The sequence below is a fragment of the Triticum aestivum genome, chromosome 2B, assembly GCF_018294505.1.
Source record: "Triticum aestivum cultivar Chinese Spring chromosome 2B, IWGSC CS RefSeq v2.1, whole genome shotgun sequence".
Taxonomy (NCBI): Eukaryota; Viridiplantae; Streptophyta; class Magnoliopsida; order Poales; family Poaceae; genus Triticum; species Triticum aestivum.
The window spans coordinates 198,144,129-198,167,408 of NC_057798.1; the positions used below are offsets into that span (position 1 = coordinate 198,144,129).

At 44.0% G+C, this 23,280-nt stretch overlaps 2 protein-coding genes across 4 annotated transcripts; one reads left to right on the plus strand and one right to left on the minus strand.

The window, feature by feature from the left end:
• Positions 1-6,404: 6,404 nt before the first annotated feature.
• On the plus strand, positions 6,405-13,929 carry LOC123044333 (protein CHROMATIN REMODELING 35). Of its 2 annotated transcripts, XM_044467039.1 has the most exons (7): positions 6,405-6,523; positions 9,086-9,199; positions 9,317-9,669; positions 9,995-10,303; positions 10,606-10,773; positions 11,613-13,449; positions 13,541-13,929. In XM_044467039.1, the coding sequence occupies exons 1-6, from the start codon at positions 6,481-6,483 to the stop codon at positions 13,374-13,376; spliced, it is 2,751 nt and encodes a 916-aa protein (XP_044322974.1). In that variant the 5' UTR covers positions 6,405-6,480; the 3' UTR covers positions 13,377-13,449; positions 13,541-13,929. The 2 variants fall into 2 exon arrangements, with proteins under 2 accessions (XP_044322974.1, XP_044322973.1); XM_044467038.1 differs by having other exon boundaries at positions 9,086-9,669.
• Positions 13,930-16,455: 2,526 nt separating this feature from the next.
• LOC123044334 (tRNA (guanosine(18)-2'-O)-methyltransferase) lies at positions 16,456-21,161 on the minus strand. 2 transcript variants are annotated; one of them, XM_044467040.1, is made up of 6 exons: positions 20,495-21,161; positions 19,606-19,744; positions 18,975-19,036; positions 18,357-18,495; positions 17,443-17,695; positions 16,456-16,799 (listed from the first exon to the last, which is right to left on the minus strand). In XM_044467040.1, the coding sequence occupies exons 1-5, from the start codon at positions 21,070-21,072 to the stop codon at positions 17,546-17,548; spliced, it is 1,068 nt and encodes a 355-aa protein (XP_044322975.1). In that variant the 5' UTR covers positions 21,073-21,161; the 3' UTR covers positions 16,456-16,799; positions 17,443-17,545. The 2 variants fall into 2 exon arrangements, with proteins under 2 accessions (XP_044322975.1, XP_044322976.1); XM_044467041.1 differs by having other exon boundaries at positions 17,443-17,683; positions 20,495-21,158.
• Between the last annotated feature and the right edge of the window lie 2,119 nt (positions 21,162-23,280).

A 23,280-nucleotide genomic window follows, 5' to 3' on the forward strand; every position in this document is an offset into this window, starting at 1 on the left:
GTAGGATATGACCAACACCCATTCTTCTTATGGCTTGGGGAGGAATTTCATCACCTACATCACAAGTACCACTTTGCTCCACTTGGGAGCCGTTATTCTCGTTAAACTCCATGTTACACGTCTCGTCAATGAGTTCCATGGACTTGTTGAGGACACGGTAAGCATGAGAGTTTGTAGCATAACCAACAAATATGCCCTCATGAGCTCTAGCCTCAAATTTAGACGAACGAACACCTTTCTTGAGAATGAAACACTTACAACCGAACACCCAGAAGTACTTGAGGTTGGACTTGTTACCGATGAGTATTTCATATGGAGTCTTGTTCAAGCCTTTGCGGAGATAGAGCCGATTGGATGCATGACACGCGGTGTTGATGGCTTCAGCCCAAAAGTTGTAAGGAGACTTGAACTCCGCCATCATGGTCCTTGCCGCATCCATCAACGTCTGGTTCTTCCTCTGCGCTACACCATTTTGTTGAGGGGTGTATGGTGCAGAATATTGATGCTTGATCCCCTCATCACTAAGAAACTCATCCAAGGTGTAGTTCTTGAACTCGGTGTCATTGTCACTTCTTATTTTCAAGATCTTTGCATCGTGTTGACATTGAGCTTCATTTGCAAAGTTGATGACAGTTTATTGAGTCTCACTCTTCCTCTTGAAGAAATATACCCAAGTGTACCTTTAGTAATCATCGATAATCACCAAGCAATACTTTCTACCCCCAAGACTATCAAAGGATGGAGGCCCAAAGAGATCCATGTGAAGGAGCTCCAAGGGTCTCTTCGAGTAGATGATAGTCGTGGGAGGGTGAGCCTTCTCATGTAACTTTCCTTCGATACAAACACTGCAAGCACAATCTTTGGCAAAGCTAACGTTTGTTAGTCCACGGACATGGCCCCCCTTGAGAAGACTTTGCAAAGCTCTCATATTGACGTGGGCTAAACGGCGATGCCAAAGCCATCCCACATCAACTTTAGCCATTAGGCATGTCGCGGTCTTAGTGGGTCGCTCCAAAAAGTTAATCACATAGAGACCGTTCTCAACATGCCCAACAAAGGCTACTTTAAGAGTCTTGCTCCACAAGAGGGCCACGGTATCAATATCAAATAAAGTGGCAAAGCCCATGAGTGCGAGTTGGCGAAGGGAAAGTAGATTGTAAGCAAGGGACTCAACAAGCATGACTTTCTCGATCGTTAGATCATGAGAAATGACAACCTTGCCAAGACCCAATACCTTAGAAGACAAGGCATCACCCCACTCGATGTTGGTGGGCATAGAAGGGATCTTGTGCACGTTCACCACCAAGTCCTTGCTTCCGGTCATATGATTTGTTGCTCCACTATCGAGCAACCATGATCCCCCACCGGAAGCAAACACCTACAAGAGATCAATGCTTGGTTTTAGGTACCCATTTTGTAATGGGTTCGTTGATGTTAGTAACAAGGGTCTTAGGAACCCAAATAGACCATTCAATGTACCCATAAGGAGAACCAACAAATTTAGCATAAACATGCCCATCACTAGCACGAGACAACACATAAGAAGGGTTAAAGTCGTCGGCTTTGCTGGAAGGGGTGGCATTGCCCTTTTTTACCTCACCACCCTTCACATTGTTATTCTTCTCCTTAGAAGCACCCTCTCCCTCCTTCACAAAAGTTTGCTTGAGAGGAGGAGGTCGTTTGGTCTTGTCATTCTTATTCGTGTCCTTGGACTTGGGTGCGAACCCAACTCCCTCCTTGGCCACAACTTCCTTTTGATTGCTCAAAAGGTCACTGAGATTCTTCTCACCTTGTATGCAAGACACAATGACTTTCTCAAGTTGCTCCTTCAACTTGGAATTCTCCTCCACAAGATGCACATGCTCACAACACGAGTTAGTAGCATTTGCATTATCAATTAAGACCATATGAGGAAAAGTGGCTTTCTCCTTGGCTAGCTTCACTTGGAGTTGATCATGAGACTCCTTGAGGCTAGCATGAGCACCCTTCAAGGCCTTGTGAGCCTTGTAAAGTATATAAAACTCCTCCTTGAGTCTAGCATGGTCAACCCCAAGTTTAGCCTTCTCGAAATTGAACACACGAGATACAGCAAGAGCATGATAAAGATCTTTCTTTAATTTAGCATGGTCATCGTTGTGTGACTCCTCAAGAGCCAAATGATGAACACGCTCTTCCTCAAGCGCATTAGAGATCCGATATCTCATCGGCATAGTCACGACTATGACCTTCCATCTTAGAGATGGTTTCTTCATGAGCCTCGATCATGTCATTGGCTTCACCAAGTTGTTCCAAGAGAGAAACAAAGTGCTTCTTGGATTTGCCCTTGAGCTTACTCATAAAAGACTCAAATTCATTTACTTCCTCATTAGACCCCTCACTTTCATCAATGCAATCCGTCAAGGAAGGATTAGTAATGATGGTAGTTTTGATGTTGGGGGTTACCTTGTTGGTGGCTTTGGCCATGAGGCACTTGGCGGTGATGTTCTCATTGGGTAAATCAAAGAGAGACACCCGTGGAGTTGCGGCAATGGCAACGGAGGCCATGGCCACGGCTTCACCATCTTCATCATCATCATCATCCTCATTGTATTCTTCTTGTGCCACCAACCCCTTGGTTGGAGTCTTCTCGGTGAAGTAGTTCTTGTTAGGGAAGGACTTGGCTTTGTCTTTTCGGATGATCTTGCCACCATTGTCTTCTCGCTTCTCGTAAGGGCACTCCGCAACAAAATGGCTCACATTGCCACAATTGTAACATGTTCTCACACGTTGCTTGCCCTGGAAGCCACTTGAGTTATTCTTGTTAAAATTGGGCCTTGAGTTCTTCTTGCTCCAAAATTGCCTTGAAGCAAGAGCCATGTGCTCATGGTAATCATACTTTGTATCTTCGGGGTTGCTCTGCTCATCTTCCTCTTCATCCTCTTCTTCCACACTAGCCTTAGCCTTCAAGGCGAGGTTGGGATTCTTTGCTCTTTGAGAATGCAACACCACATTGTCGGAGGTCTTGTCCAAGATCCTCATCGCCACAACACTTCACTTGAGGACAAGGTGTGGAAGTCCGACCTTTGACGGATGATGGAGGACATGGCCTTTTGGTAAGGTATCATGGCCTTGAGGAATTTGTTCTTGATCCAATTATCATCTGTGTCCTTGCTCCCATGATCTCAGAGAGAGACCGCAAGAGTGGTTAATCTCCGGTAAAGCTCACGAGGTTCTTCATCTTCATTCATTGCAAACTCATCGGCTTCATCTTGCACCACTTCATAGTTGGAGCGTTGAATGCTTGTGCTTCCCTTGTGAATGGAAACAACATGATGCCATGCTTCCTTGGCCATGGAGAAGGGTCGGAGATGTGCAATATCTTCAGATGGAATTGCATCTTGGATGATGAAGAGAGCATTCTCGTTGAATTGATGGCCTGCGGCTTCTCTCGGGGTGAAGTTGCTTGGGTCATGCGGATAGAAACCTTGCTCAATAATTCTCCAAAGATTAGTATTAACATGGTTTAAATGACGTTTAAAGTGATAGACCCAAGAGTCAAAATCCCCATTTTTCACAATCTTAGAAGGAGGACCAACATGATTCAAATGAGTGGAGGGAATCGGTCCTCCATAAGTAAGTGGGGGTTCAACATGGGCAAAGATGCCGCTACCATTTCTACCACTAGATAAAGGAACTTTATCACAAGAAGCTTCCCCCTTATCGGAGTTAGCATCCGCCACCTTGTTAGTGGGAGCGGCCACTTCCAAGGGTGCGGTGGATAATTTAAGGCCATTAAAAAACTCTTTGAACATGCCTTTGACCTTGGTCGTCATGGAGGTTTTCAATGTGTCCAAACCACATTGAATTCCTCACGTGAGAACGGGGATCCCCCATCAGCCGTAGACGAAGATGGATTCACATCGGAGTGCTCCTCCTCACCGCCTATGGTGTCAACCATACTCTTTGGACGGTAAAGTCCTTAATAAAGAGACGAGGCTCTGATACCAATTGAAAGGATCGATATAGTTCACTAGAGGGGGGTGAATAGGCAACTAACAATTTTTAGCTTTTCTTTATCAAATTAAACTTCGCTCAAAGTAGGTTGTCTAGAAATGCAACTAGGTAAGCAACCTATATGATGCAACAACAATAAGCACACAAGCAAGCAAAGGATATAACACAATATAGCTTGCACAAGTAAAGGTGAGAGATAACCAAAAGTGGAACCGAAGGAGACGAGGATGTGTTACTGAAGTTCCTTCCTTTTGAGGAGAAGTACGTCTCCATTGGAGCGCTGTGGAGGCACAATGCTCCCCAAGAAGCCACTAGGGCCACCATATTCTCCTCACGCCCTCACACAATGCGAGATATCGTGATTCCATTATTGGTGCCCTTGAAGGCGGCGACCGAACCTTTACAAACAAGGTTGGGGCAATCTCCACAATTTAATTGAAGGCTCCCAACGACACCATGAAGCTTCACCATAATGGACTATGGCTCCACGGTGACCTCAACCGTCTAGGGTGCTCAAACACCCAAGAGTAACAAGATCTGCAAGGGATTAGTGGGGGAATCAAATTTCTCTTGGTGGAAGTGTAGATTGAGGCCTTCTCAACCAATCCCTAGAGAATCAACAAGTTTGATTGGCTAGGGAGAGAGATCGGGCGAAAATGGAGCTTAGAGCATCAATGGAGCTTGGAGGTGGAAGAGGTAGTCAACTCGGAGAAGAAGACTCCCCTTTTATAGTCAAGGGACGAATCCAACTGTTATCCACTTAACCAGCCCGCGACTTGCGGTACTACCACACCAGACAAGCGGTACTACCGCAAGGGGTTGCGGTACTACCGCAAGGCGGTGCGATACTACCGCACCCACGGTAGACACCAGAGGAGGCCCTTTTGCGTTGACGCTGCGAGCAGTAGAACCACCAGAGCGGTATTATCGTGCGCCCTTGCGGTACTACCGCAAGGCAGGGTTTGACTGGGCTGGGAAGGCACGGATGAATACAATTACATCTGTGACTACTTCCGCTGAGTTTAGATCGGTGCAAAAATCCGACACAGTACTACCACATCTAGGGAGCGGTACTACCGCATAGGGCGCACATGTAAAAAATTACATCCGCCCCTACTTTCGCGCGGGTAACAGTACTGGGCCTGAAGTCACGGTACTACCGCGAGGAGGTGCAGTACTACTGCATCCCCAAAGGGTACTACCGTGAGCCTCTGCGGTACTACTGCTCCCTTGAGCAGTACTACCGTATGCTACAGTACACTACCACTTGGAGTCGTCATTTTGCAAAGACACGGATAACAGAACGGTGCTCCAAGAAGGCAAGGGGAAAGGTGGTGCAAAGGAACAAATGTGTACTTGATGATCCCACCCTAACCTTTCCGAAACAGACCCCCTCTTAATAGTACGGTTTCCCTACGACTCAAATCCACCAAAGGGAAACGTAGAAAAACATCGTCTTCACTAGACTCCGAGGGGCATCGAACCGTCTTGTGCCAACACAGGAGATATCTGAAATGCTGAAAGCACAATAATCCGCAAAAGCATTGTCATTAATCATCAAAACTACTTAAGAAGAAATATGCCCTTACAACAGCTTGTGAAACCCAAACCAATAGCCTCACCGGTTTAGTTAGCAGTCCATTTTCTTAACCTATGATCTAAACCTATCGTTGTCTTAGGACCATAAGTGCGCAAGAGATGGTTGATCACACGAAGTGCAATGGCATCCATCCCATCCATCCCCAAGTACCGTTGCACCTTTTTAAGAAACACTAAGTACAATATATAGACACACAAAACTACTACTAAAGACTATAATCACGGAGCTTTAATACTATAGATCATGATAAAAAATGCATTGACGAGACATCAAATCATCAAAACGCGAGATTGGAGTCGTGGAGATTTAAGATCAATGAAATCACTACTCGCACCTCATTGTCAACAAAATGCTGCCTCACAATAAAAGAAAATCCACGTTAATACGACAGTAAATCGCCAAAACGTCGCCTTTCAATAAAAAAATAATCCGCATTAATGAGACAGTAAACCATCAAAACACGACTCTCCACTACCCACGGAATCACCGCTGGCACCTCGATGTCGACAGAAACGTCGCCTCGCAATAAATAATATCCTATATTACTGAGGTTAAATCCATGATGGACCACCCACCTAACCATCCAACTATGCTGAGATCTTCTCACTCACTGAAAGTGACTGTTGGTAACTGACATGTGGACCCGCCAGGTGGCAGGCCCCACGTATCAGCCACCAAAGTCAGGGCGCGCAGTACACTCCTCACCGAATGTGCGCCCCATCCAACTGAACCTTTTTATGCAACGGGGAAACCAATGCGGCCGAGCAAGGAGACAGTGGCGCCACCCGCCGCTTTCCCAGTCCTCTCCCCCCCCCCCCCCCCCCCCCCCCCCCCTCCGCCCCGCTCCAAAAACCACGCCGCGCCGCGCTTCGCCGCCGTCAGCGGCCATGGACGTCGCCCCCGGCGAGGAGCCCCCAGCGGCGCCCTCTGGTGAGCATCCTCCTCCCCCTCCTCCCCTCCCTGGACGTGACGTGATCCCACCGTGGCGGGTTTTCTGCTACGTCTACGCCGGTGGTATCGGGTCTGGCCTCGCGCGCGACCGGCGGGGCTTTCGCGTTGGCATAAATAGGGTCAGTGCTGCATTTGCGTTCGCGTTGGTGGGAAGATGGGTTGGCCTGGGTGGATTGGGATTCATGGCGGTCCGGGATTCTGTCAGGGTTGGACGGGGCTGAGAAGATTGCGTACCACCATTTTTCACGGGGTCACTTTTGCTCCAAGTCTGGACAACAAAAAAGGGGTCAGTTACGAAAGGGATTTAATATCTTATTTATATAATTCCAAAAAAACGAAAGGGATTTAATGTCTTATTTATATAAATAGAAGGGATTTAATATTTGGGTTGACTAGTTTGCGCTTCACATGTTTGGAGCGCAAATGCTCACTAGAAATGTTCCCCGTGCTGGATGGCAACTCTTTGTCCTCTCCTGCTTGAATCGAGCGAAGTTCCTGCCAGTGTTTTTTTAGTCGGAGGAAATACCACTGTAATAGTTTACTGAAACACAACTCAAGGAAACTCAGTTTCCATTTCCTGTACGTGTCATGCACCCTAAATCGATGCTTCCCTGTTGTGCCAAACCATAGAGAATGGTGTATGCTTATAGTTTGTATTGTTTTTTATTTTTTGAACAGTCACGGTGTATGTGTGTGAGGGGAGGGGAGCTCTGCAAGTACCATTTTAAGCCTGTTTTGGAGCTGTTTTTTTGGACTTCTTTTGTTTAGCTTGAGAGCCAAGGTGAGGGGAGAGGTTGATTGCCACTAAATCCATCCATTTGACATTGAAGTTTGGGTTATTTGCCTTGTTGTGTTCTTCTTTTCTTTAGTCGCTCTTTTGGCTGGGCATTCTGAGCATGATAGAAGCAAAGAACAGTTTCTGAGTTTGTACTAATGCATACTGTAGATGTTTTTGCTAGTGTATGGCTACTAGCTTTATGCATCCTCTGTTCCTGAAATCACGGCGTAGATTTTCTTTTTCCGTTTTTCAGTGAAAGAAGGTGCAAGCTTAGTTTTGCACCACAATTTCTGAACCCTCCTGTCATGACACCACGATTACAGGCACACGTTCCCGCATCCTAGTCTCCACTTATCCCATGTCTCCTGCACTCTTATACTTCCTACTTCCTTTTTCCATCATGCTCGTCGTGTTGCTCGACACCCTGCTCGGCTTGCTCATTGGTGTGGGCACCTGACACCCTTTGTGGCCACTCTGCATCTGCCACTGGCAAAGCCTAGCTGGGTACACCCTCAGCGGCTGTCAATGCCAAGGATATTGACCTCGGCCAGTGTGCTCGTGTGTGCCCAAGGTCAAGTCTGGCGTGAAGTTCTCGCGCCGGCACTGCCACGGTCTCGATCCGGTGTGACCATTCAGCAAAGACAAAGGAGTGAGTGCCAAGCTCCATGGTTTAGGTCCATAAAGAATCATCATAAACAGAGTTGGAAGAGAATTAAGGAGTGGAACACTCTTAGTCAAAGCTCCATGGTTTAGGTCCATGGAAGATTGGAGAAGAGAGTGGTGACCATGGTGTTTGGGAAGGTTGTTTTTATAGGTTAACTACAAAATTGGACTTGTATAATCAAATTGGCGCTCATACTCAAATATTTCAGTGAAGCATCTAATCCCTCCCTTCAAATTCCTTCCCTTCATTTTCATGGAAATTTCAATACTCAAATTTGCGGTGAAGCAATGGTTTTAATCAGTGCCATAATGCAACGTGTAGCCAGTGCCTGGGCCATGCATGAGAACCAGCAGCACGATGAGGGGTTGCATGGTGTGGGAGGGAGTTTGCGTGGGGCAGGCGTGGTATGCTCACGCGCAATCCTTTGCATGGCTAGCTGGCAGTATCAACGCTGGTGGAGACCAAGGAGCTCAAGCTTGTGTAGGAGGGAAATTAGAGGCAAGTGCGGTGAGATTAGCAGGGGCAAAGGAGTCCAGATCAACGAAAATTTCCACGGCCTGCTCCTGTTTTGGTCTTAGTGCCAGAAGATGCGCCATGCTTTCAGGAATGGAGGGAGTAAGTTTCATTACTGTTGAATTGGATTGTATCGAGTGAAATTCAGAGATCCATGCCAAAAGTAAGGAACCTATGAGAAAGAAGTCATCCAAAGGTTTACCAGTCAGCACCATGGATGTTGGGCTAGCCAGCCTGGGTTTGATCATCAGCTCTATCTTAATTTGATTGATACCTAGGTCCTCCAACGCATCACTCTTTTTTTCATTGTAAACGTATGAGTGATGAATAATAGTGCCTATTTGTTCATCGCTTACTATGCCTGTGTTAAATAAGTGGCGGGTTGGCTACTGCATTTTATGATTATTGTAGTTATCCACATGAAAGTGTCTGTGCTTTTAATTATAATTTCCTTGTACGCATCCTACAATTTCTTGTGCACCTTGCATGCGACTTATACAGAATAGCAGATGAGTATTGCTTATACCAATTTATTTCCTCTCTCTTGTATGATAAGTAATCAATCATCTATCTTTGTACTTTATAGGCATGTATTACCACAGAAAAAGGAAGACTTCTGACCCCATCAGTGGCCTTTCACTTCCTAGTGCAAAGATGGTTGGCAATTGGGGATTTGGCAGTGTTACCAAGGACTGGGAAAGTATGCATGCTCGAAAGCTCGAATTTATGAATTTCCTTTCTACTCTGCGTAAGCCCACGCAGAGTTACGTGGCTTGTGCTGAAGCTAATATGTTTAGTAGCTCTGTCGAGCACACAGAACAGAAAAACAGTGAAGTGCTAATAATTCTTGATTCGGATAATGAAGATGAAAGCATGGCAACGTACAAACAACTGACACCTGAGAAGAACAAACAGCTCTCATTTGAGAAAAACAAGCAGCTGATACCATCAGAACAGGCTGGTACTCTCACAGCATGTGTGGCAACCCAAGGAATTGCCGACTTAAATGAGACCATGCGTGATGGAGACCAAAACAGTCATATTGTTCCATATGGTCAAAGTGCAACTTTCATGAATCAGTATCCTTTACTCCGCTATCAACCATCAGTTCAGTTTGAGAGAGTTGTATTGCAGGAAAGACCTGAGAAGGAACGTGCCCATGATCTGGCTGTATGTACTTCTTCACTTGCAATTTGTTTTACCGAACTTTTACTTCTACACACTGTATTGTTGTTTTTGCTCTACATGCTTGTACCGACAAGCTAATCTATGGTATCAACGTTGCACTGCACATTGGCATCTCTGAAGGGCACTGTGAATATGCTATCTTTGTCTTCAGTGTTTTCTTGATGTTCATCCATCTAATTGTTTAATGCATCTTAGTTTCGCAAATAGCTGAACAATGGAATACAAATGTTTGATATTTACTGAATCTATTCCAATTCAAAGCTGAAAGTTTTCATCTTCTAGCCATAACTCTTCCTGCTCAATGTAGGTTGCAAGCCATGCGGAGAAAATGGCAGAAACACTTGTTTTTCCTGCTCTTCCTAAGGAGAGAAAACAACGGAAATATGACCCAAGTTCCCAGACAGACGGAGATGCTGAAGCTGGGCCAAGAAAAAGAAAAAGAAAAGGCAAAAATGAAGCGGGTGCACCAGTATTTGATTTGCCCTCAGAAACTTACAATCCTGTAGAGGAAGATGACTATGATGAGCCTATGGAAGAAGAGGATAAACCAGAAAATGAAAGTGATGGTCTCGATGGTTTCTGGAATGAGTACTCACTGGCTCTGGAAAGCTCTAAGGTACAAATTGTATCACAGACATGATTTTTGTTGCTGTACCATTTTGCAATCTATCATATTGTAAATTAATAGTTCTGCTTATAAATGTATGCTTTGTCATTATTACCTGAAAATCGAGCTGCTTTGCACAAGGGTTAAATCCACATAGCCCCCCCAACACACAAACACACCACCACCCGTTCACCCAACAGGACTCATGTGGTGCTGTGTAAGAGAAATATGCATTACCTCATTTTTTAGTTAACTTGTCAATCTTCATTTGTGTTGTTTGCCATAATGATTTAGTTATATTTATTGGCCAGCTTGACACACCTGAAGAGGCAGACAGTGAGAAAGAAGTGGGTGAAAAGGAGGTGGACAATGGCTGCAGTCATGACATACGGATTCATGAAGACCTGGGCCATGTATGCCGCGTCTGTGGTATGATTGTGAGAAGGGCTGACATGATCTTTGATTATCAATGGAAAAAGGTATGTTATTTGTTTAAGATAAGTGATTCTTCTCTAACTCCGAGCTTGTTTAGCAATGTAAATCGTTCTCTACATGCATGTGGTTTAGATTTTTGGGAAGTTCTTACCAAGTATCCTTTTTAGCAACTAGCAAAGTGACCTGCGAGCACACACATGCATCATTTTTAGTGCGCTGAATCTGCTTTGAGATACATTTTTTATTTCATTTTACATTGTTTTGAACAAAGACGTTGTTTTGTAAAAGCCAACCACCTAAGCGGGCACAATATGCCAACCGTATCTGATTATCAGTCCATACCATCTTAACCGACAAAATGTACACATTTGATCATGCCACACAGCCAGATGATGCACCTCATGGGCTATTATTTTGATTATTCTTATATTTCCCCCATGAAGAAACTTTTTTAGTATAGCACATACAGTTGTTATTTTCTGATCTTCAGTATCAACTGCTCTGCATTATAATTTATAAATTTTCACAAATGTCATGAATGCTGCACGTATTGTCTTTGTTTGGCATTTCGTTTTTGCTGGAGAAGCCATGTCAGAACGAATTACAAAATCCAATGGATATAATAAGCTGATCTGTTTGACAAATGGTTTGATGTTTTGCATTTTTGTTTGAATTTCTAGTCTACATTTCTTATTTCTACCCTACCGTGCCTTCGGTATATACTAAATAGACGATTTAACTGTGGAACATTGCACAAGAGATGGATTTAGTAACAAACATGAAACTTAGATATCCATCATTATTTCTAATGTTTTACATGGCAATCGGAAATTCAAATGTATGATTGGAACAATCAATTGACATTATGTTTACCTCTTGTCAGCCATCAAGGTCAAGATCATATTTCAGTGAAACACGCTCAAAGGATTCTGATGACATTGTCATTGGTGATGTTAGAGTCACTGAAGAACTCATGGCTTTAGACGTTGCCATTCATCCAAGACATGCAAAGCAAATGAGAGCACATCAGTTGGCAGGTTTCCACTTTCTGGTGAAGAATCTAGTCTCTGACAAACCAGGAGGTTGCATTCTAGCTCATGCCCCTGGTTCGGGGAAAACATTTATGCTGATTAGTTTCATTCAGAGCTTCTTGGCAAAGTACCCCTCTTCAAGGCCCCTTGTTATACTTCCTAAAGGCATATTAGGTACGTGGAAGAGGGAGTTTCAACGGTGGCAAGTGGAGGATATACCACTGTATGACTTTTATTCTGTCAAGGCTGAGAAGAGAGCAGAGCAGTTGGAAATCCTCAAATCTTGGCAAGCCAAAATGAGCATCCTATTTCTTGGATACAAGCAGTTTTCTCAGATCGTGTGCAGTGATGGTGGTGGCAACGTCGCAGCTGCGTGCCGGGACATGTTGCTTAAGGTCCCTAGCCTACTGATAATGGATGAGGGCCATACACCTAGGAATAGGGAGACTGATGTGCTAGAATCATTGAGCAGAGTCCAAACTCCACGTAAGGTGGTCCTATCTGGTACACTTTTCCAGAATCATGTCAGTGAAGTGTTCAACATCTTGAACCTTGTACGCCCAAAGTTTCTCAAGTCGGACTCATCTCGTCCTATTGTTAAACGTATAATGAGTCAAGTAGCAATATCAGGTGGCAGAATTTCAAAAGGGGCTGCTGATAATGCATTCACTGAGTCAATAGAAGAGACCCTGCTGCATGATGATAACTTCACGAGAAAAGCACATGTCATTAGAAGTCTCAGAGAACTAACAAAAGATGTGCTTCATTACTACAAGGGTGACATCTTAGATGAACTACCTGGCCTAGTAGACTTCAGCGTCTTCTTGAAACTCAGTCCCAGGCAGAAAGAAATCGTTCATAAGTTGGAATCCTATGAGAAGTTCAAAAGAAGCGCAGTAGGAACTGCAGTGTACATGCATCCTTGTCTGTCAGGAATGTCAGAAGTTGACGCTGCAGATAGGGCTATCAACCTGACAGATGCAAGCATTGATAGTTTGGTTGAGTCTATCAACGTGACAGATGGTGTGAAGGCCAGGTTTTTCACTAACATCCTGGCGCTTGCGAATTCTGCAGGAGAGAAGGTGCTTGCTTTTGGTCAGTACATACTCCCCATGAAATTTTTGGAGAGGCTGTTGGTAAAGACAAGGGGCTGGAATGTAGGAAAGGAGATCTTTGTGATCAATGGCGATACTAGTCAAGAAGAGAGAGAACTGGCCACGGATCAGTTTAACAACTCTGCTGATGCAAAAGTTCTGTTTGGCTCTATCAGGGCGTGCGGGGAGGGCATCTCCCTCGTGGGTGCATCAAGAGTTGTCATCCTAGATGTTCACTTGAACCCCTCTGTTACTCGTCAAGCAATCGGGCGGGCTTTCAGGCCTGGGCAGCAGAAGAAAGTTTTTGTGTACAGGCTCGTGGCCGCCGACTCCCAAGAGGAAAGCTTCCATCAAACTGCATTCAAGAAAGAAGTCATACCGAAGCTGTGGTTTGAATGGAGTGAGCAGCACTGCACGTCGGACGACTTCCGGTTGAACAAAGTCGATATCGATGACTGTGAAGATGAGCTGCTGGACAACAAAGCGATGCGGCAGGATATCAAGGTCTTGTATAAAAGGTGAAAGCAGGTTGGCTGCTGTGCACCATGTACATATGCATTGTCGATCTTTCGAGGTCGGCATTGCTCTGAATGAAGTAAGCGTCCTCTAGAAATCATTTTCCGCATGATGATACCTGTTTCTCCTTGTTTCACGTGATTTTACAACCGTTTGTTTTCCTGCTGCAGGGTGTTACAGCTGCTTCGTTGTGGTGGAACGCCAAGCCAAGGGTTTGCTGCCAGCAAGGGTTTTCTGTTGCCAGTGCCATTGCCCCCACCTATGTGTATCCATCCGGTAACCTGTTTCGTAGTATGTGCCGACGACTTTGGACAGAAATTAGCTAGGGAACTGATCCTCGTCGCGTTTCTTTTCAAGACTTCCAGGACTAGCAGCTAGGTTTGCTTGTCTTTACCTTTTCGCGAAACAATAATATCCAAATAATATGTTACTGTACTTGTTGTCGCCCTTGGGCTGCACTCTGTTATCTAGGGTAAAAACTGATAAGTGTTTGCTGCAGACAGAAAACGCAGGTACTCTTTTTGCTTGCTTGGGTGCATGACTGAATGGTGGGGTATCAGGGGTGCCCCTCAGGGCCTCTCATGCTGTCCATTCCTGTTGTTTTGAGGGTATGGGTGGGTTTGCTGTGCGTTTGGTTACATTGTGCTTGTGCGTTGGTCTGGTTCGTGGCTGTGTTTACCCGCTCTTGTGAGCGGGCGCTGTGTCACTGATGTTTCTGAACCTGATGTTTATGCCATATATCTCTGATGGGATGGATGGCCAAGTGAATGCTATCATCATCACGATTCACCCCTATGAAACCAGAAGTTTATTTCCCTTTGATTTCATCGAAACTGATGCCTTGTGCTGGCCCAAGATGTTGTAATATTGTTATATGGCTGCCCATGATCTGGCTTTTTTTTTTTGCGGGTATGGCTTTTTTTTTTGTACTCAAACACAAAAGCAATCTGTGTTAAGTAGACGGTGTTGTGTTCCTTCACCAAGCTATAATGGAATTACATGATTCACATGAGCATTTCTTTATCAGCATAGAGGCCGTCCCGTGTGGCCCTGGCTTTTTTTGTTGTTGCACAGATTAGGAAATTTATTGATGAGTTAACAGTGTTGCAATTCTGCAACCACAAGTCGGTTGAATGCTCCCTCCTCGAATCTATAGCTAAGAAATCTGCAACCTAATTTTTTAGTACGACTAATCTTTACCAGCTTCAGCTCTGTTCTTCCCTAATAAGCTCCTTCACATCTTCCATGATATATAGCTTTAGGCGCTACCAACATATTGCGTTGTTTGTCCCATGTGGCATTGGCCTTGTGCTGCGCTGATTCATGAGCAGCTCCTTGAGGGCCAAAGAAAATAAAAGGCATTGTCAATGTCGTATTGGGAATTTGCCTTTCTGAAAGCACGCACCATGCGGTCAAAATCACTGTTTTAATCCCTTCCTAGAAAAATTCAGATTGAAATGACCTCTATTGAAACTTCAACACAGTCTAACTCTAACCATTTTCAGGGCATCGGCAGTGTGTAGAGACATCATTGCCTCTAACATGGGTCCCCCACATCTGCCTTCAGCCATAGCTAAACTTCCCGTAGTGTATAGTACAACACTCAGCCTCTAAGGAGGCCCCCACAACAGAATTAAAATATAATTTCTTCACAACCGCTTCCAACTTTTCTCCACAACTACAGAGAGCTGCCACAAACAACGTACTATGACAAGGGGCCTCTTGGATTGTTTAATCAATGGAGGCTGCCTCTAACGTTAGAGGTGACTTGCATACTTTTGGCTAGAGACGATGGATACAATGTATAGAGGTTGCATCTTCGTGGAGAGACAGTGGATTTGACACGCCGTGGATGCTCTTAGCAACACCAACGAGTTAGCACGATCAAACCCCTTTTAACAACACTTGAGTTGGCATTGCCGTCGCAATACGTAACGCTATGGTTCGTGGCGTTCCTACCTTCTACCACACCACACCAACAAGTTGGCAATTAATTACCAAAAAAGGGTTTCCCCTTGCTTTATATTAAAGCAACTCCACCGATCATAACATAACTACTTGGACGAACAACACATCAAACCCAAAAGAGAAGGTAAAAAGAAATAAATGCCAACAACAGTAGCTCGACAAAGCATGGATGATGCATCATCGCTACGCCCTTCAGATTCATCCCACCACACTCCAAGGCTCCGAACTGCCGCGTACCAAGAAGCACCTCCAAGAAGAGATGCGATGTCGACGACGTCATTGCCCGAACATGTCCTAGGGTTTCCCCCAACACACAGAGGGGACTGAGGGATGAGTGACACCGACGCCCTTCAGGAAGGAATGACGGCACCCGCAGCCTACACCGCTTCAGAGTCGGATGAACCAACAGGGATTTCTCCCGCAACCCAAACACCACTACCCGCACGAACCGAAGCCAACTAGCTAGCTTGCCACCCGCCAACATATGCCACAATAGTTTTGAGATCATCCATGCCGCCTCACTGAGATCGCCAACACGAGGACATGAGGACAAAGAGAAGGAACGCCAGGAATCGGGACCTGCAGCACCGAAGCCGCGTGGGAGGGAACCACCTCCACCACCGTCCCGGTCGCCGTCCAGAGGCCCGTGCCTCCAGCACCGTCCCGGTCGCCGTCCAGACGCGGCAACAAGGGCATACCAAGCCATCCGAGCCCGCAAAGCCCCATCTGCCATGTTGCAACAAGCCGGCTCCAGCGCCGCCGCCACCCACCATCCCAACCTCGCTCCTCCGCCTCCCGAAAGCCAGGCCGACAACCCACCCAACTGCCGACCCGCCCAGATCCAGATGAGGTCCCAAGGTGATATTTTCACAAACTACACAGAAACCTATCAAACGGCTGCACCTTCAAGACAAAGGAGTACTTTAGTGAAAACCTATCCAAGTTAATCGCTTTTAACTAACTAGGGAATACATCAGACCGTTTATAACTTTTTTCCAAAAGAAAACACCCCAAACTTTGGGGTGTTTTAGTGTGCGCTCAATGGCGGAGACAGTGGGGACTGGCAGGAGCCATGGCTCCCCATGAATCCTATACCTGTGTATATACAACTTGCAAGTGTCAAAAAACATCTTATATTAAGTTACGGAGAGAGTATATGCTTGTTTAATGTTTCAATCTCTCAGATTTAAGGGGGGAAAGCATGTATTACTGTGATTTGGCCCCTGTTATCAAAAGTTTGAGTCATTTGGGCCCCTTCATCTATGATCCTGGCTCCGCCACTGCTGTGACTCAAAAGAAATTGGCAAGCCAAATCACATAGAGTACATCATAATGCTTTAGGTTTGTGCAATAGGTTGCATCACCAAAGACACCAAGTCCTGCCCCTGGATTCTGTTTGGAATCAGCATATCGCAGCACCCTGATTGCCGAGCAGTATATCGTTCCTTTTTCAGACATAACCTTCATTAAAAACAGCAAAATCACATCTCAGATCACTGTCTGCAAACATTAGCAGGATGAACGCCTAAAAAGGTGTTATAAAGGGGGTAAGAGGGATTTAAAGAACACATGCTGCCTCAAATGGATGTCAACATATATGGATGTGTAGATAACGGATGTCGATAAAAGTCAACCATTACAAGGAAATCACAATCTAGTATAGAGTAAGGCTATAGCCTATACGTGAGTGGACCATGCTAGTTAGTACTCCCTTCGTTCAAAAATATAAGATGTTTTGGATATTTCAATATGGACTACATACGGGCTGAAATGAGTGAACAAACACACTAAAACATGTCTATATACATGCGATTCAGAAAAAAGTTAGAACATCTTATATTTGTGAATGGAGGGAGTATAAGGAAGGGTATTGCAGCGACCAACAAATTGCATGTCGCCACCTTTTACCATTTGTTTCTTTTAGAAACTTTCAAAAAAAAAACCAGAAAAGCGGGACAGGCTCCTGCGGTAAATTTTCTTTTGAATTATGGGGAAAAAATTGCATAAGTATGTACAAGAACCTTTTAATATTTGATAATGGTGATGATATGACCATATGGTTCAAATAAAAAGCGCAAATCAAAAGGCAAATGAAACAACTTACCAGTTAGTCTAAAGTTGATCATAATACTGAATTAGACAACTGCCAAACAAATCACTGCTTAACAAACTAGCTTGCACATGTTTCTTCAGCAGTCACTGCGATCTCAAAGTTTGGCCACCAAATTATTTGCCTTCCTTTTGGCATATTCATGAATGACGGTAGCTGTGCTCTCTCGATGGCGCAGATAGAACTCTGCCAGCAATATTCTATTTTCTTCAGACGTGAGATCACCATTCTGACCCTGTAATTGAAACTGAGATAAGAAGCTGCAAGTTTACAAAGGGCTTACAAGCAGTTGTGTGGTCATCAATTCCCTTACTTGGAGGTAACTAAGCAGCATTGTCAGAGAAAATAAATGCGTGAAAGCACAAATGCAAGTTTCTATATTTTTCAACGCAGAAGATGGTCAGACAATCTTTTAAGTTTATTAATGAGCTGAAACTTAATGGTGCCAGTGACAATTCAAATCACTCTGATACACACCATCAATCATCTAGATTGAAAATGTTGCTACATGTTTGTAGGCGAGTTTGGAGTTTAGGTCAAACCATAAGTACAAACTGAATTTGGTGGTTATGCTTTGTGCTAATAAATTTAGTAGCAACACTTGAGACTTGCTATGTCTAGCTAGAGGTACGTGGCTTACTCACAAGCCTGCTAAGAAGCCAGCTTATCCAGTTTATAATCTATAAACCCATTAAGCTGGTATGCGAGATGAGATGCATAAACCATCAGGTGGATCTAATTAACTCTAGAGACTGCACTACGGCCTCTGCTACCTCCAATTATCTCAAATGAGTGAATCAAATTTAGGACTACAACTAAAAAATAACTAAAAAATAACTAACAGTAGAGGCCGTATCAAGTCTTATTTCAAGTTAAGAAGTCTTCACAATGGAAAAAAATGTACTTACAAGGCGGGAAACTCTATCATAAACAGCATGGTGCATAAGGATTCCAGCTGCAACAGATACATTAAAAGAATCCACCATGCCTTTCATTGGAACACTACAGTGCATGTCCGACAACTTCAGAGCGACGTCGCTAATACCCCTGTCACAGAATAATTACTTAATATCCACCCTTAACTGTAGAATGAAACATTAGCGTACCGATAGCTTTGCAAAGACTTTGCTAAAAAAACGCCTAAACTCATACGTAAATTTTTCAAAGCATTAACCCACGGTATTCTTTACATGATAACAGCTATGGATATTCTAGTTTATAACCCAAGAGCAACAAAAATAATCTATCTGTATAACACATGCCAAAATAGTATACTACTTTTAGTTGCTGTGTTACAACTACTCTATTCGCCAAGGGACATGTGCAGATCCTCTTGCATATTCAAATACTACCTCCCCAGAAAGCTGTAAATAGATCTAAGATTACAAAGATTTCTTGCATTAGTAAACAGGTGCCATGCAGATACATTAGAAACCAAGTAGAAAGCACGAATGCAGGAACAGGAAACTTATTACAGCATAACTGTGGCAAAAGATGCATAGCTGGAGAGAAGGGAGAGAACCTACATAGTTTCATTGCCCACAACAATAGCCGTTGGATGAGACCAATCCATGTCATATACAGAAACCTACAAATCCATCAAGAATATAATTATTTCCTCACACGTTTCAACTTTCAACTATTCAGAGCATCATAAAAACATCTTTTGATGAGAACTGCAATCCTGATGAATCATAATAAATAAAGAAATAAGGAAAAGTTATTGAGAATATAGGCAGAAGTCACTGATGTCTTCTAGAATGTTTAGGTGAGACAGTAAAATAGACCCTCGATTTTAATTTGAATATTCACCAGTAATCTACTACAATTTATATTATGCGTGCAAATAGATGATTATCGCAAATTCACAACCATTCGGCAATGGACTGTCAACAATTTTTCTGTATGGATGGTTGGGCCATGCACCACAGACATACTAGAAATTCAAGGCGTTTACCATATATCTAGAACAAACGAGTCTCCTCTATTTAACTAGCTGCAAATTTTCTTGTTTCCCTTTGCATACCAAAACACTTTGTGACAGCAAACAACAAATCACAATGCATTAACTGAGATGGAAACCGCGAAGTCTGTGTTTATAGATTTCCTAAAGTATATCCGTACTGTAAGATCAAATGAGCGAGAGCAAGAGACTACCGAATCACTTCCCAAACTAGTACATGCAATGCGATAACCACGCTTTTTCAAAGCATCAAAACATTCTGCAGGTGAGCTCCATAGCTCGATGTCGAGCCATTTCTCAGCACCCATACTCACGTGCCTGTTGTCTCTATACCTGCAATAGTCAAGAGGCATCTTCATTGACAATATACGAACTTCTATTTATTTATACTAATCAACTGACATATACCATGTTAAAGGATGTGAAACCTATGGAGTTTGATACAGATAATGAATAAATAATTTATGTGGAGTTCTTGATGCATAGCCTTGAAAAATTTATTGGAACACCAAATCAATGTAACATGCTAGAAACTAATATTAAGTGATACAAGATATTTATTCTTGAGTAGAATTCTTCACGTTCATCCGAGTTAACAGCTAAGGAGTAGAAGTACTACTCTAGTTGCCAATTGCAATTGGCAACCATAAACATGGCCGACCATTATCTTCATGTGGGATTATTTTCCAACAATTATACAGTGCGACGGAAACCATATCTTTCTAACTATTTTCGCAGAAATTTGTGTGGCTCAAGCTAATCTTCTAATGAAACAAACAAAATAAAGTGCACAATCCAAAAACTAAGTGTCGACTATTTGTCACCTCAAATAAGTACACACAAGAATACCATCTCACATGAACTACTGATTGGAGGGTAAAGGAGCAAATTAGGAGAGAACAATAAACACGAACTACACTCTGGAAAGCATTTCATGAAGATTGAGCCTAGCCCATTCGATCCCAAAACAGTGCCGAAGTTCAGATCAATTAGAGTCATCCACTCACAATATTTCGGCTGATTTGGCAACTAATTGTAAGTAAATACCGAGATAGCATTTCGGGTTCCTTTTCACCTCAGCACCTTTTGTTGTCCTCGCAGGAGATGACGTGCACGGACTGCACGCCGAGCGCGTCGGCGGAGCGGAACGCCGCGGAGACGTTACCAAAGTCGGTGAGGCCCTCCACGACCAGGCAGACGGCGTAGCTCCTGCTCTGGACGGCGCGGCGGATCCGGTCCCGCCGCGGCTCGAGGATGTACGGCTCCAGCACGTCCACCACCTCCTGGCTGGTCACCTCCACGCCCCCCGCTCCCCGGAACGCGTCCAGGTAAGGGAACCACCTGCCCCGCCCCGCCGCCGGGCCGTCGGCGTCGGCGCGGCGCTGCATCTTCATGAGGCGGCCCATGCGTCCGCCCCCAGGGGAGGTGGGCTTTGGGGCAAGGAGATGCTCCACGGTGTCGACGCCCTCGTAGGGGTCGGCGTCCGCGTCCGCATCAGGGGCGGGGGCAGCGGCGGTGGAGAGGGTGGAGGCGCGGAGGAGATGCCCGGAGCTGGGGTGGAGTCTGAGGAGGCGGAGGGGAGGGTGCCGGGGTCTGGAGCGCGCGGCGAAGGGGGCGAAGGCGGAGGCCAGCGAGGAGAAGGATAGCGTTCTAGAGGCCATTGCTGCGTGGGGTGCTCGTTTCAGGTTTTGGTTGAGGGTTCCGATTTCTGAACCGAGACGCGAACGGGAAGAAGGTCAAGCCTTTTTTTTTTGTTTGTGAGGGCTAGAAGGTCAAGCCTCCTGTGACTGTGAGGCTGAAAAGCATGAGAATCAAACCTGGCCAGATGGGCCGGCCCGAGCCGGCCTGGGCTAAACATGCCTGCACGGCACGTAAATCATACGGGCCGTGGCGTGCTGAGGAATTCACTAACGGACGCACATTGCGTCAAGATGTCGAGATCGACGGAACGATCGTAGTGTGCCGGACCATGTTGCTGTTTAGCGTGTACACATATACTGGTTTTTGAGAAGGATCAAACTCCGGTTTTTTTATGGTTTTAGGAAGCTTCTAGAAGGTGCCTGAACGATTTTGTCTCGTTTCCCTTTTTTTTTGTTTTTGTTTTTTCATTTAGCTGTTTCTTTTTCTTCTTTTATGTTTCTTTCTTCTTTTCACTTTTTTGTTTCATATTTCTTTTATTTGTTCGTTATTTCTTTTTCAAGTTGACTTTCTTTTTAGTATTTCTTTCGAAATTTTCAAATTTTGTTAAAATTTTGTTCATTAATTCAAAAAATGTTCTGTTATAGAAAATGCGCAGAAATTAAAAAAAATCATATCTTTAAACTTTGTTCACAAGTTGAAAAAATGTTCAGGAACTCCAAAATATGTTTCTTCTTTTTATTGTTCAGAAGGTGAATTCAAATTTTGGTCAAAATTAAAAAATGTTCGCATTTCAGAAAATGTTCAAGAATATCAAAAAATGTTTGCAATTTCAAATTTTTGTTTGGAATTTCATGAAATGTTCCATTTTTCGCGATTACAAATTTGGTCAGAAATTTAAAAATTGTTTGCATTTCAGAAAATGTTCAAGAAAATCATATAATGTTCACAATATCAAATTTTTGTTCGGAATTTCATGAAATGTTCCTTTTTCCATGATTACAAATTTTGGTCAGAAATTAGATACTATTCGTGTTTCCAAAAATGTTCAAGAACTTTATAAAATGTTCATGATTTCAAATTGTTCGGAATTTCATGAAATTTTGCAATTTAAAGTTTTTGTTCACAAATTAAAAATAAGTTTGGGGTTTCAAATATTTGCTCCAAATATCATGAAATGTTATAATTTTCAAATATTTGTTCAAAAATGTTCGCGGTTTCAACAGTTGTTAAGAATTTTATAATTTGTTCACAAATTCAGAAAAATGGTTTATGTTTTACAAAAAAATATATTTTCCGTTCAATTTTTCCACTTTTTCAATTTTTTGTTCACAAATTCAAAAAATGTTATTGTCTCCAGTTTTTATTCACCAGGAATTCAAGAAAATGTTGGTACTTTTTCAAAATATACATTAAGAAAAAGTTCACCCAAGTAACTAATTCAGATTCGTTACAATAGCTACTTTCGGTTCACTACAGTAGTAATTCCGGTTCACTACAATAGACCATTCCGGTTCTACATCTACTGTTAGCTCTTTAAGCTATGCACTGCTTTATTAACAACAATAATGGTTAGCTGGTGTTCTATGAGTGTGTGATAGTACACAGTTGGTCTGCGGTTCGAATCCTGGGTCATTTTTCTGCTATCTTTTTCGTCCCGCGCTAGCACTCGATGGGCCAACCCAGTCAGCATCCCTCTCTGCGCGTCACGCCGCCAATTTGACATAAAGGGCGTCAAATAGGGGCTCCCACGTGCTGCCCCGTTTGGCCCGCTGGCCAGCGTATTATCCAACCTACTAGGTTGTTTTGGGCCCATAGTGAGCCTACTAGGCCGCACAAAATAAAAGAAATCAGGACCGAAATTAACGGGTCGTGCCATGCTGGCACATGGGCCTGACCTCACAGAACAGGCATGGCAGTGTCGTGTGCCGGCACAACCAGTTTATAACCGTGACGGGTTGAGCATGCGTGCTCACGGGCCGACATGTGGCCCATGACCCATCTGGCTAGCTATACATCCACGCGACCGGGAGGATGAAGGGAGCTCCAGGCGCTCGCAGACAATGCATAGAAGGCCGGCCCAGCACCTTCTCAAAAAAAGAAAAAAAAGGGCAACATGAAGGAAAATAGGGAAAGCTGAGTTTCGACCTCTGCATCACCTGTCTTTTTTGTACACTAACGCAAGAACCACTGGACCAAACACATTCTGTTGTTACTCAAAACGAAAGAAG

Excerpts from the sequence above, each read along its gene's own strand:
- LOC123044333 (XM_044467038.1), top strand. The coding sequence starts at position 6,481 with ATGGACGTCGCCCCCGGCGAGGAGCCCCCAGCGGCGCCCTCTG. Across the intron at positions 6,524-9,085 it reads GCCCCCAGCGGCGCCCTCTG|GCATGTATTACCACAGAAAA; the intron begins GTGAGCATCCTC and ends TGTACTTTATAG. Across the intron at positions 9,670-9,994 it reads AACGTGCCCATGATCTGGCT|GTTGCAAGCCATGCGGAGAA; the intron begins GTATGTACTTCT and ends TGCTCAATGTAG.
- LOC123044334 (XM_044467040.1), bottom strand. The coding sequence starts at position 21,072 with ATGGCCTCTAGAACGCTATCCTTCTCCTCGCTGGCCTCCGCCTTCGCC. Across the intron at positions 19,745-20,494 it reads TCCTGCGAGGACAACAAAAG|GTATAGAGACAACAGGCACG; the intron begins GTGCTGAGGTGA and ends TGACTATTGCAG. Across the intron at positions 19,037-19,605 it reads CTAGTTTGGGAAGTGATTCG|GTTTCTGTATATGACATGGA; the intron begins GTAGTCTCTTGC and ends ATGGATTTGTAG.